Source organism: Garra rufa, chromosome 22, assembly GCF_049309525.1.
Source record: "Garra rufa chromosome 22, GarRuf1.0, whole genome shotgun sequence".
Taxonomy (NCBI): Eukaryota; Metazoa; Chordata; class Actinopteri; order Cypriniformes; family Cyprinidae; genus Garra; species Garra rufa.
In genome coordinates, this window is record NC_133382.1 from 32,706,896 (window position 1) to 32,718,801 (window position 11,906).

At 36.3% G+C, this 11,906-nt stretch overlaps 2 protein-coding genes across 3 annotated transcripts in view; one reads left to right on the forward strand and one right to left on the reverse strand.

The window, feature by feature from the left end:
- The window catches only part of sema4gb (sema domain, immunoglobulin domain (Ig), transmembrane domain (TM) and short cytoplasmic domain, (semaphorin) 4Gb), a 38,030-nt gene extending 31,539 nt beyond the window's left edge, over positions 1-6,491 (forward strand). The window contains exons 14-16 of one of the 2 annotated variants that reach the window (XR_012341430.1): positions 216-277; positions 1,663-5,189; positions 5,600-6,491. Coding sequence is in view for 1 of the 2 variants with exons in the window: in XM_073828077.1 (XP_073684178.1) it covers positions 216-277; positions 1,663-2,633 (1,033 nt within the window). In the remaining variant the exon portion in view is untranslated. Of the gene's footprint in view, positions 1-215; positions 278-1,662 lie in introns of both variants that reach the window. The other variant, XM_073828077.1, reaches the window with a different exon arrangement.
- Positions 6,492-8,654: 2,163 nt separating this feature from the next.
- Positions 8,655-11,848, reverse strand: mrpl43 (mitochondrial ribosomal protein L43). The gene is made up of 3 exons (XM_073828078.1): positions 11,587-11,848; positions 9,144-9,250; positions 8,655-9,058 (listed from the first exon to the last, which is right to left on the reverse strand). Exons 1-3 carry the CDS (start codon positions 11,715-11,717, stop codon positions 8,850-8,852), a joined length of 447 nt encoding a protein of 148 aa, XP_073684179.1. The 5' UTR covers positions 11,718-11,848; the 3' UTR covers positions 8,655-8,849.
- Between the last annotated feature and the right edge of the window lie 58 nt (positions 11,849-11,906).

The following is an 11,906-nucleotide window of genomic DNA, read 5'->3' on the forward strand; positions in this document are numbered from 1 at the left end:
ATCTTAATCTGGAGTTCCCTTTAAATAAGCCTCTGTTCCTAATAAAGTTACCAGCCAACTGGTGAGTGAAGTGACTTATTTTCTTGCTAAAGCCAGTTTTTACTTTCATTGCTCTCTTGATGTTAATTTTAAGGCCCAGTGTCCAAAATATATTCACAGTATGTTCTGCATGCTTCGATTAATGGCTTTAATAAGTGCAACTCTGTTTCTTATAGGTCCAGTCTTGTTCAAGACATCCAGAATGGAAGCAAAGGCTGTACTAACATTACAAGCGATGGTGCGTTTGCATTTAAATAATTTCTGAGCAGCCTAGTCAGGTGACTTTTAAAGGGATAGCTCACCCAAAAATGGAAAATCTGTCGTTAAAGGGGTTGTTCACCCAAAAATGAAAATTTTATGTTTATCTGCTTACCCCCTGGGCATCCAAGATGTAGGTCACTTTGTTTCTTCAGTAGAACGCCAACAAAGATTTTTAACTCAAACCATTGCAGTCTGTCAGTCATATAATGGCAGTCAATGTGTTACCAAATCTTTAAGTATAAAAAAAAAACATAAACAGACAAAACCAAATTAAACCCTGCGGCTCATGACAATACATTGAGGTCTTAAGACACAAAACAATCGGTCTGTGCAAAAAACTTAACAGTATTTATATCATTATTTACCTCTGATTCACCGCAGCGTTCTACTCTTCTGAGGGCATTCACAACAGATTGTGCGTGATGCGTCAACATGATCTGCCATAGTAAATGCGAGTAGGAAGCGATCTGTCGCGCGTATACATCACTCATCGTTTACATATGATTGCATATTGGCCTCTCAAAAATGGTAATCACTTGTGCTTATCCTGATTTTGGCAACTGATTACAAACGAATAGATTAGGTTTCCTTGTGCGAACTCATCTGGGAGTGTTGACTTTTCACCGACTACATTGCCAGAGCACGTTGACGTGCCGCGCACCGGCTGTTGTAGACACCCTCCATAAAGCTGAACGTTCCGTCGGATCAGAGGTAAATAATGATATAAATACTGTTCAGTTTCTTGCACAGACTGATCGTTATGTGTCTCAAGACCTTAATGTATCGTCCAAGCCGCAGGGTTTAATTTGGTTTTGTCTGTGTATGTTTTCTTTACTCTTTGATTTTACTCTGTAACTGTCATTATATGACTGACAGACTGCAACGGTTTGAGTTAAAAATCTTTGTTTGTGTTCTACTGAAGAAACAAAGTCACCTACATTTTGGATGCCCTGGGAGTAAGCAGATAAACATCAAATTTTCATTTTTGGGTGAACTATCCCCATGTCATTCCAAATCTGCAAGACCTTTGTTTATCATCAGAACACAAATTAAGATATTTTTGATCAAATCCGAGAGCTTTCTGACCCTGCGTAGATAACTAAAACATTCAAGGCTGGAAAAGGTAGTAAGGACACTGTGATATATTGCACATGGACTAGTACTTAGTACATGTCCTTACTACCTTTCTAGACTTTGAACATGGTAAATGTATCGCTGTCTATCTTAATTCATGTTCTAAACATGAACCAAGGCCTTGGAAGGTTTGGAATGACATGAGGGTAAATAATTAATGACAGAATTTTAATTTTTGAGTGAACTATCCCTTTAACAGTAGACTAATACCATCTCACATCTTGCCAGGTTTCGTCATGCACCGAACACGAGCGGTGATGGCAGGAGATGATGTGCTGTTACAGTGTGAGATCCGTTCAAACCTGGCCACCCCTCACTGGATGTTGAATGGTCAGGAGCTGAAAGGTTACGCCGTAGACTCCGGCTACCGCATCGGAACTGACGGCCTCCTTATCATTGCCGCTCAGAACCAGCAAAGCGGACACTACCGCTGTTACGCAGTAGAGAACCACGTTTGGGTTCCCGTTCGCAGCTACATGGTGCAAATCCAACCAGTTCCGCCTCCCGCATCACATCTCTCAGGAAGCCCGACGGCTTTACCCGAAAGTTTTTTTACCACCGCAACTGCGCCAACTCCGAGTCCTTCCAGTGGCCCCATCGAGCAGCTTCTGTCGCCCCCACCGGTTCTGTTGCCTTCTAAACCAGAGTTCCAGACCTACAGACACATGGAGGCCATGTATATCTCACTGGTGGCTGTTCTCGGCGGGCTTTGCCTGGTTCTGACAGTTGTTCTACTGTACGTTAGCTTCTGTGCACGCAATGCCAGAAAGTACTCCCAGCAAGAGCTTTCCACAACAACAGCAACCGACAGAAAGAGAAGCTCGCATTTTGAGCTTAAAACCATCTCCAGCCACTGCAATGGCAGAGCGGAGGGGCGTAGCAGAGCGATGTCAAGAGACGTTGAGTTTCTGCAAATCGTCCCAGCGGACATCCAGACTTCGCCTAGTAAGGAGCCTCCACCCGCGCCACCACTTCCTATGCCGCCGCCCCTTCCCGCATCAGAATACGCCAATGGACTGTCTGCAACGTTGCCCAGTGTGCTGAGAAAGATGAACGGGAATAGCTACGTGCTCCTGCGGCAGACGGACACGGAAATGACGTCTCCGCTTTATCACTCCTTCACCGAGGAGCTCAACAGGATTCTAGAAAAGAGGAAACACACACAGTTGGACATCCAACCGGATGAGAGCTCAGTGTAGCACCGCTACTATATCGCACCCTTGTGCGAGGCTTACGTTTTGTATAAGAACTAAGAGAACGATGTGTCGTGAAGTTCTTCGTGATATCTCGTACAACTTCAACTTGTTTGGCATCACGCCTTCTTGTGAAAATATTTACTTTGAATTTAGTAGACGTCAACTGTAGCTAAAAACACCTAGACTGTGGGCCTCGGAGTGTAAAAACATGAGATGAACTTCAATCAAAAACACAGAAGACTGAATTTGCTTATGTTGTTTTATTTTGAAAGAGAATCAAGAGACTTCAGAACACTGTCCAAAGACTTTCTCAGCAAAGCAATGCATATTTGTACATAATCAACGTGGTATTCTTGCTCAAATGCAGACGTTTACAGATTTTCTTGTTTTTGCCTAATTGCACCTGATGTAAATAACAATCATTTTATTATCAAAGTATAAATAGTTGAAACGAATCACTCGTTCATTCATAATTCAGAAAGAGTTTGGGTTTCGAGTCTGTTGGCAGTGTTTCGTGTGAGGGCACATGTTCTTGAGCTTTGGACTTTTTAACAGCACAATTTCACACTAGATTGCAGTTAGATGGCAGGAGCGGCGAGTGTTAGCACATGCATCATTGACATCTACAGATACAGAGGTGGTCATTTTCAGAGCCACTCGGCTGTGGAATTCAACGCCTCCTTCGGGGATGAGTTGTGTTTCTCTTTGGCAGTGTGTCAGAAGGAGTGAATGGATCTCAGAATGGAAGAGACACACTCTCTCTGATACATGAGTTCCCTGTCAAATGCTGACAGAAATCCTTTTTTAATATTTAAATGAAGCAAGAAATGCTCACAAAGGAAAGTAAAAGCCAAAATGCCAGGACCTTTGAAGTTTAATGAGTTTGCATTTCATTTTCTGGATTTTGAATGCATGACAATGCACTGGGTTAATTGACTGTTTTAATGTGTTTCAATTAGGGCTGTCAGTCTATTATTGTAGATTACTAAAATTATTTTTTTTTAAAAAGCAGATACACTACCATTCAAATGTTTGGGGTTGATGTTTCCTCACCAAGGCTGAATTATTTTTATTTTTTTTACTGAATCTAAAATACAGTAAAAACAGTAATGTTGTGAAATATTATAACAATTTAAAATAACAGTTTTCTCTTACAGTATATTTTAAAATGTACCTTATTCCTGTGATGGCAAATCTGATTTTCAGCAGTCTTCAATGGCACATGATCCTTAAGAAATCATTCTAATATGTAACCCTGGACCACAAACCAAGTCATAAGTAACAAGGATATGTTTGAAACAATAGCCAAAATTACATTGTATGGGTCAAAATTATCGATTTTTCTTTTAAGCCAAAATCATTAGGATATTAGGATGTTCCATGAAAATATGTTGTGAATTTCCTACCGTAAATATATTAAAACTTAATTTTTAAATAGTAATATGCATTGCTAAGAATCCATATACCTTCAGATTCCAGATCCAAATACTGTCCTATTCTAACAAATCATACATCAGTAGAAAGCTTATTTATTCAACTTTCAGATAATGTACAAATCTCAATTTTAATATGACTGGTTTTGTGCTCAAGAAAAATTTTATTATTAATGTTAAAAACAGTTGTGTTGCTAATAATATTGTTGAGGAAACCATAATACTTTTTTTTTTTGCATAGAATGCATTTGAAAAACAGTAAAAGTTACTTCTGATTATGTGTATTTGCTGAATGAATATTAATATCTTTAAAAAAAAGAAATATCTTACTTTACCTCAAACCTTTGAACAGTATTGTACTGTATATCAAAGGCTCAGTTCACCAAAAAATAAAAATTCTGTCATTACTCACCATCATGTCGTTCCAAACCTGTAAGACCTTCGTTCATCGAAATTCGAGAGCTTCTAACCCTGCACAGACAGCAACCCAACTGAAATTTTCCCAGGCCCAAAAAGGTGGTAAAAACACAGTTAAAATAGTACATGTGACAGTAGCTCAACCGTAATTTTAAAAAGCTACGAGAATGATTTTTGTGCGCAAAGAAAACATAAACAACATCACCATCGACCGCCATTTCACAGCACCACACGCTTTCGGATTTAAATAATGTTCCGAAGATGAACGAAGCTCTTACGGCTTTGGAACGACTTGAGGGTGAGTAATTATGACAGAATAGTTATTTTTAAATATACTATGGGCTTTCTTGAAAATGATTTACGTAACTGAGTTTAATTTAATTCTTTAATCGGCGTATTGCATTTAATTAGATTACATTTAAACTGACAAGCCTGATATCTACACGGCTGTATATCTTATTTCTGCTGTGTATATTGTGACCCTGGTTTTGTTCTGGTTTGTAAACAGTGTTACACAGAGACGTGTTGAGTCAGCTCTTGCCGTTTCTCCCTAGTGGCTTTCCCAGCTCGGGCTGCTGTTTGTCAGTGTTGCTGACAGGAACAGCACTGCTTAGCAAGGACTCAATCAAGATGCAGAGAGAGATGTGGAGTCTTTTCTTAAAGCTGCAGAAAAAGAGTAGGGAGAGACAGGATGTGCTTGTTTTGGCTGGTAAGTCTTAAATTGAGTGTTTGCTTGTTCACCTTCTTATTATTTTTACTTTCATTCAGGTGTTATTTTGCAGCCATGCACTTCGGCTACTTAATACCACTGATATACGTAACGTTTTTAATCAGTCTTCCATGAGACGTACTTCTGTTGCATATATTCTGTAGCGATATAAATACATTATACAACTTTTTTCACGTAAGAGTGGGCGCAGCCATTTGTAAATTTTATAGGTTTGGCTTCCGATTTCATTCGCCCAGCTATTAGCTGTACAAAACTGGGTTCGCTGCTTAATATTGCAAATTGGTGTCTTACCATATTATTTTAATGTATTATCTTAATTATGAACACATTGGTTTTGTAGTGCAAACAGTTTTATCATTTACACAATGCTTCTTGTTATTTCCCTATAGCTGCTAATGAACTGGAAGTCTTGCCCATAAGCTTACTTCCGCGCTGAAGAAAATGGTGGATACAACTACAAGACTAATTTTGTTGGATTTCCGGGTTGAACAGGGTATTTACACTGGTGTTTAAAAGTTTATAGTCCGTTTGTAAAGAAATTAATAGTTTTATTAAACAAGTATGCATTAATTGGATAAAAAATGACAGTATAGTTCATGCAAGTTCTATTTTATAATTTCTATTTCATAAAATAAATGCTGTTCCTTTTGAACTTTCTATTCACTGAAGAAGAAAAATCAAATAATGATTAGTTTTCACAGATTATGACAATAATAAGCACCAAAATAGCATATTAAAATGATTTCTGAAGGATCATTTGACTAAAAACTGGAGTAAAGCTTTGCCGTCACAGGAATGAATTACATTTTAAAATATATTACAACAGAAAACAGTTATTTAAAATTGTAAACTGTATTTTTGATCAAATAAATGCTGAACATCAGCTGAAAAGTTGATTCATTGCTGGAGAGTTATATTTTCTTTGTTTTATTTTTTTAATAGTGTGCACGGGTGAATTGTTCATGATAATAACATGTATTAAGAAAGTAAATACTTTTGATTTCATGTTGACTAAGTGCTGTATGCCTATGGTGTACTTCTACTCAGAAACTGTGATTCATAATGATTTAAATATTAGCTGTCATTGTGCTTGTGAACATCCACTGCCTTCCCTATACTCGCACAGAACGTTTTGCACTTAAAATATTTTCCCAAAGTTTTTGCTATGCTTACATGTCAGTCACAGTGTGTGTTCATGTACATAATGTGTCACTATTTTAGAGCTTATGCTTACAAAACGATATCTGATGTTTACATCCTATTAAAGTATTTATTACCATTGCTACTGCTTCTGTATCATGTGGACCCCAGTTTGAAAGGTCATTTTGCACGCAAGTCCTCTGAAAAGAAACCTCTAACTAACCTGAACCTAATTTTCTGTCACAGTAGGAGATTTTAACCAGATCCCCATCTGTATCGGGCCTGTTGGTATGTCCCCCATGTATCCGTTACTTAGCAACACAGCTCTTAATTTAGAACTTTCTTTAATCCACATAATAGGTCAAGCTAGTTTTCACTGGGGGAAAAAGATGCGATCAGAGCACTACTCTCATCTGGTTGTAATAAATGGGACATAATAAATATACTTCCCTCTTGTGAACGGTTTCATTAAAACATGTCTTACATTGATTAGATGCTCAGCCACAGGTTATTATACTCAGCAACCGGTTCATCTCCGTGGAAACTCAGTTGCTCTACCTTGCTGTTTGAAAACAACTAGTTTGAAAGAAGCCATATTGTGCACTCAGTGTCTTTTGTAGTGGTCAGTAATAGTTTGTTTAGAGTTTAACCTGCTGGTTTTAGAAATGAAGTGCCAAAACTGTTGATGCTGATTACAGCCAACATATTCTAATGTTCCCACCCCCAAACCAATCGAGGTCTGTGGCATACTGTGTTTATTGCTTTTCTGCCAGTAACGTGTGGGAGTGAGAAAAGATTTTCTCGCGTGTCCTTTGTGTCGCTGTCACTGTAGATTAAACGCACACAATGCATGTGGGTTTCTCAGCTGCTGTAATCAACAGGACTGTAACCAACATACAAATTCTGCCCTAATATTTAGATTAATACTCAGCCGATGAGGTTTATTTTCACATTGTTACATTTGGTCACCTATAAAATTGTAAATATGTGGTTTCTGATCTAAAATTTGTTTTGCAGTACAGCTGCAAGTTGTAATGGGCCATTCAATAAATAGATTTTTTTTTTTTGCATAGACAAAGGTATTTCTGTATCATCGAGGTACTATTATTTTTAATATTTTTAATCTTTTTAGCTTCAATATTTTCCATTTTCATTAAATGTTTTAGTATTTTAGTTGTTTTTGTCATTATTACACTACCAGGCAAAAGTTTTTTTTTTTTATGTTTTTTAAATAAGTCTCTTCTGCTCACCAAGCCTGCATTTATTTGATCCGAAGTACATCAAAAACAGCAAAATTGAGATATTTTTACTATTTAAAAGAACTGTTTTCTATTTGGATATATTTTCAAATGTATTTGATTCCTGTGATTTTAAAACTGAATTTTTAGCATCATTACTCCAGTCACATGATCCTTCAGAAATTATTCTAATATTCTGATTTGCTGCTAAAAAAAACAATTATTATTATTATGTTGTTGAAAACACCTGGTTTCTTTAATGAATAGAAAGTTAAGAAGAACAGCATTTAATCTTTTGTAGCATTATAAATGTCCTTATCACTTTTGATCAATTTAAAACATCCTTACTAAATAAAAGTATTAATTTCTATCATTTTTCTTTCTGTATAATAAAAAAATATACTGACTCCAAGCTTTTGAATGGTATAATGTATGTTTTATTTCAGATAAATGCTGATTTTTGGAATGCTGATTTTTTTTTCATCAAAGAACCCTGAAAAAATCTACTCAGCTGTTTTAAATATTGATAATAATAACAAATGTTTCTTGGACAGCAGATCAGCATATTAGAACGATTTCTGAAGGATCATGCAACACTGAAGACTGGAGAAATGATGCTGCAAATGTAGCTTTGATCACAGGAATAAATTTCATTTTAAAATATATTTAAATAGAAAGCTGTTATTTTAAAGAGTAAAAATATTTCAAAATTGTATTGTTTTTGCTGTACTTTGGAGAGAAAAAATAATGCAGGCTTGGTGAGCAGAAGATAATTCTTTAAAAAAAAAAAACAGTAAAAATATTACGGTTCAAAAACTTTTGACTGGAAGTGTAGTTAACATATTTTATTTCAGTTTTAGTTGTTTTAGTACATCCAATAAAATGAGAAATGTTGGCAACTAGCTGAAATAAAAGTTTTTAATATTTCCTTTCAGTTAATAGTTGTTTCAAGTAACGTTTTGTTTACTATAATAATTGTACTATAGTAACTAATAATACCTTATTCTCTCCAGAGTCACTGAGATATTAGAACTTATTAGTATAGTATTTAGGTAATCACATCAAAAAAGGTGAGGAAAAACTTTATTTCCCAAAGGAAACATATTTCTCAGTGGATAAGCATTTATAAGGGGCCAAAATAACACATTTTATTGTTATATAAACTTTATCAAGCCACAAAAAGGGTCACTGCTGAATTTGTGTTGTGGTACAAGGTCAAAGGTCAGAACATCATTTAGAGAATGAATCCAATTCAAAGTCCTTATTTTGCCTGTGGGCCGACTGGATTGATGCTGGGGGCTCGATTTGTGAAGGGATGCCACTGGCCCTGGATACTGGGACTGTCTGTGTGGAAGGGTTTACGAATGCGGATGATGTCCAGTCCTGACTGGTTGGTCAACTTGGTTATAAGTTCTACAATTTCCTGTGATGTTTTGTTGGTGACCGTCTCCTCCTTCACATTACCATTCACTGCATAGATCAAATGACAACAGTGAGTGCACAGGTATTTTATACATTAAATAACTTCAAATTGTAAACACAAAGCCAGACTTACAATATTCAGCTACAATTTTTGGAATCCTGCAAGACTGAGGAGAGATGTAAACTACAGTTCCTGGGTTATTCTTGGCGAAGTCAACCACACCTTCTTCAATGAAATCCCTGGATGAATACGTATCATTTGAATTAAGTCATTTACAATGAGTGAAACACAAATAATGCACAATGTCAAATGATCTCATTGAAACATGACACTAAAAAATCCACCAAACTATTTTTTAACAAGTAACACTTACTTGTATTGTAATATTTACTCTTTTTTCCCTTTAAAAGAACAATACATTTTCAAACAATGGATAAATAAATATACAAATGTTTTCAAAAGAAATCCCACATTTGTGACCCTGGACCACAAAAGCAGTCTTAAGTCGCACAGGTATATTTGTAGCAATAGCCAAAAATACATTGATAGGTCAAAATTATATACACCCTTAGATTCCAGTTTTTTTTTAAATAGTTGCATCTCAGCCAATATTGTCCCATCCTAACAAACTACACATCAATGGAAATCTTATTTATTCAGCTTTGAGATGATTAATAAATCTCAGCTTTAAAAAATGGTCCCTTATGACTGGTTTTGTGGTCCAGGGTCAAATTTTAGTCGTATTTTAACTACCATAAACCCACATAGAATATACACCACAGGGCTCTCAAGTTTTGGAAAAAGTTTGGAGTGAGATTTTATCTGTTAGGGGAGGAGCCACTCAAATATCTGCAGCAGCGGCCCCTCGGCCCCACGCAATTCTCTCCAGTTTTTGGTAAAAGTTCAACTATCTATTGTTCATAATTAACCTGCACAAAATAAAAAAATATAACAACTGGTAGATCTGATAAGTCAAATTCATGTATCAAAAGTAAAAAAAGAAATTTGGCCCCAAACGAGCAAACTAAACATCAGTGCTCAATGCACATACTGTAAACATACATGAGGATTGCAGAACTTGCTCATAGCATGTATGTCAATCTGTGTGTGTGTTTGTGAAAGAGAGAGGGTACATATTTCAGCTTACTAATGTCATTTTGTATTTCAAGTGTTTATTGCACACTTTGATGCCTTGATGACAGTGGTAGGGGCTTGAACTTAGCTAGAGTAATTAGTTACATGTAACTGGATTATGTAATTGAATTATAAATTACATTTAACTAATCTGTTACAGTTACTAAGAAATAACAGATATAGTTAAATTACAGTTACTTTTAAAAATGTTTACAATTACAAAGTGGGTTACATGTAAATATTTTGATTGATTTGTTTCCCAAATCGCATGCTTTAAAATAAGAGACACCAATGTTTCAGGAGTTAAACAGAGGTGCTAAAGATTTTGTGGTGGCTGTGCTTTAAAATTAAATTATTATAATCTTAATTCAAGTGATGAAGGATTTTGTAAAATTGACAGTAATTAGTGTTGAGTGCTACTGTAAGGTAAACCTGCCTGCTTAAAAAGTTTTTAAAAGGATTAACAGTTGAAAACATTCCTTAGAAATTTAGTAATCAAATGTAATGTTACATTACCTCTAAAGCAACTGAAATAGTTACACTACTTTTAAATTACATTTTAAATAGGGAAATTTAATCTGTAGCCTATTACAGCCTATTTCCAAAATAACCTTCCCAACAATGTTGATATGTATTTTGAAATATATAAAACAATTTATTTTATTTGGATGAATTTGTCTGTCTTTTTTAGCAGATTTACCAATTATCTTGTCTTTTCCTTAATTTCAGGCCCACAATTAGTTAAAGCTGTTGAAGAACTAATAATTTTGCACAAATTTGGCTGTAATCCCCAACATAAATTCTCACTATCTTTGATCACAGGCAAGTGATTTTTTCTAGGAATCGTAAAATGGAAAAAATAAATAAATAAATAAAAATAAATATGAAAAACCCTGCTGCATTTATTTAGTTTCTAGTAAATACAAATGGCAACGTCCGCTCCGAGACCGCAACGCGACCACCTCCTCAACTGTAGTAAACGCTTCCACTGCGAGAGAAAGCCGCAGACCCGCAACGATTCCACCGCTGACCTTGTCCCGTGTGTGCGCGTCTACGTTGCCTAGTGACGAACGTGATTGTAGCGGGATCACGTAATATACCAGAAAACAACAAATTCTAATTTTTTGGCTGGTAGGTGCCATTTAACTCTCAAGACAGCTATGAGCTTGGCAGATTACTTCTCTCTCTGCAAAGCCTGCACCTCGTCCATTTACGCCATATAGCGGGACAAGTTATCCCTTAACGTTACTTTTCAGCGTGAGAAATACAAGGTGTGGCGTGAGAGCGTGTGAACTGGTTGAAATGCGTGAGTCTCACGGCGAATGCGTGAGACTTGAGAGCCCTGCACCATTATGTTTTTTTTTATGTCAGACATACTATAATACAACAAATAATAATTGCTGGGTATTTATTATACATTATCAACATAGTAAACTCATACCTGACTCCTAAAGAGCCCTGGCCTTTCTTTGAGAAGATCAGCGATATTCGCTTCAGCTGACAAACATAGCGACCAACTCCATTTTGAAGAACGCTCTGTAAAAAACGACTCGGTGTTCCTCGAGCAGTCATGTTCACCTCTTCAGAGCTCCTGCATTCAGTTTAACTCTCTCTTTGATCGCTGTCAGTATTAGTTACAGTAATATCACGCACTTTGGATGATTAGATGTAGAGGACAGGCGTCAGAAGACATGTGTAATGTCATGTACGTTACAAATTGTCGTCCGGGTGGAAATGGAAGCTGTGCTTTAGAAGTTTTTT

Coding starts and splice junctions, on each gene's coding strand:
- mrpl43 (XM_073828078.1), bottom strand. CDS start 11,717: ATGACTGCTCGAGGAACACCGAGTCGTTTTTTACAGAGCGTTCTTCAA. Junction 9,251..11,586: donor CAGGGCTCTTTAGGAGTCAG/GTATGAGTTTAC, acceptor GTATTCATCCAG/GGATTTCATTGAAGAAGGTG. Junction 9,059..9,143: donor AAAAATTGTAGCTGAATATT/GTAAGTCTGGCT, acceptor TGATCTATGCAG/TGAATGGTAATGTGAAGGAG.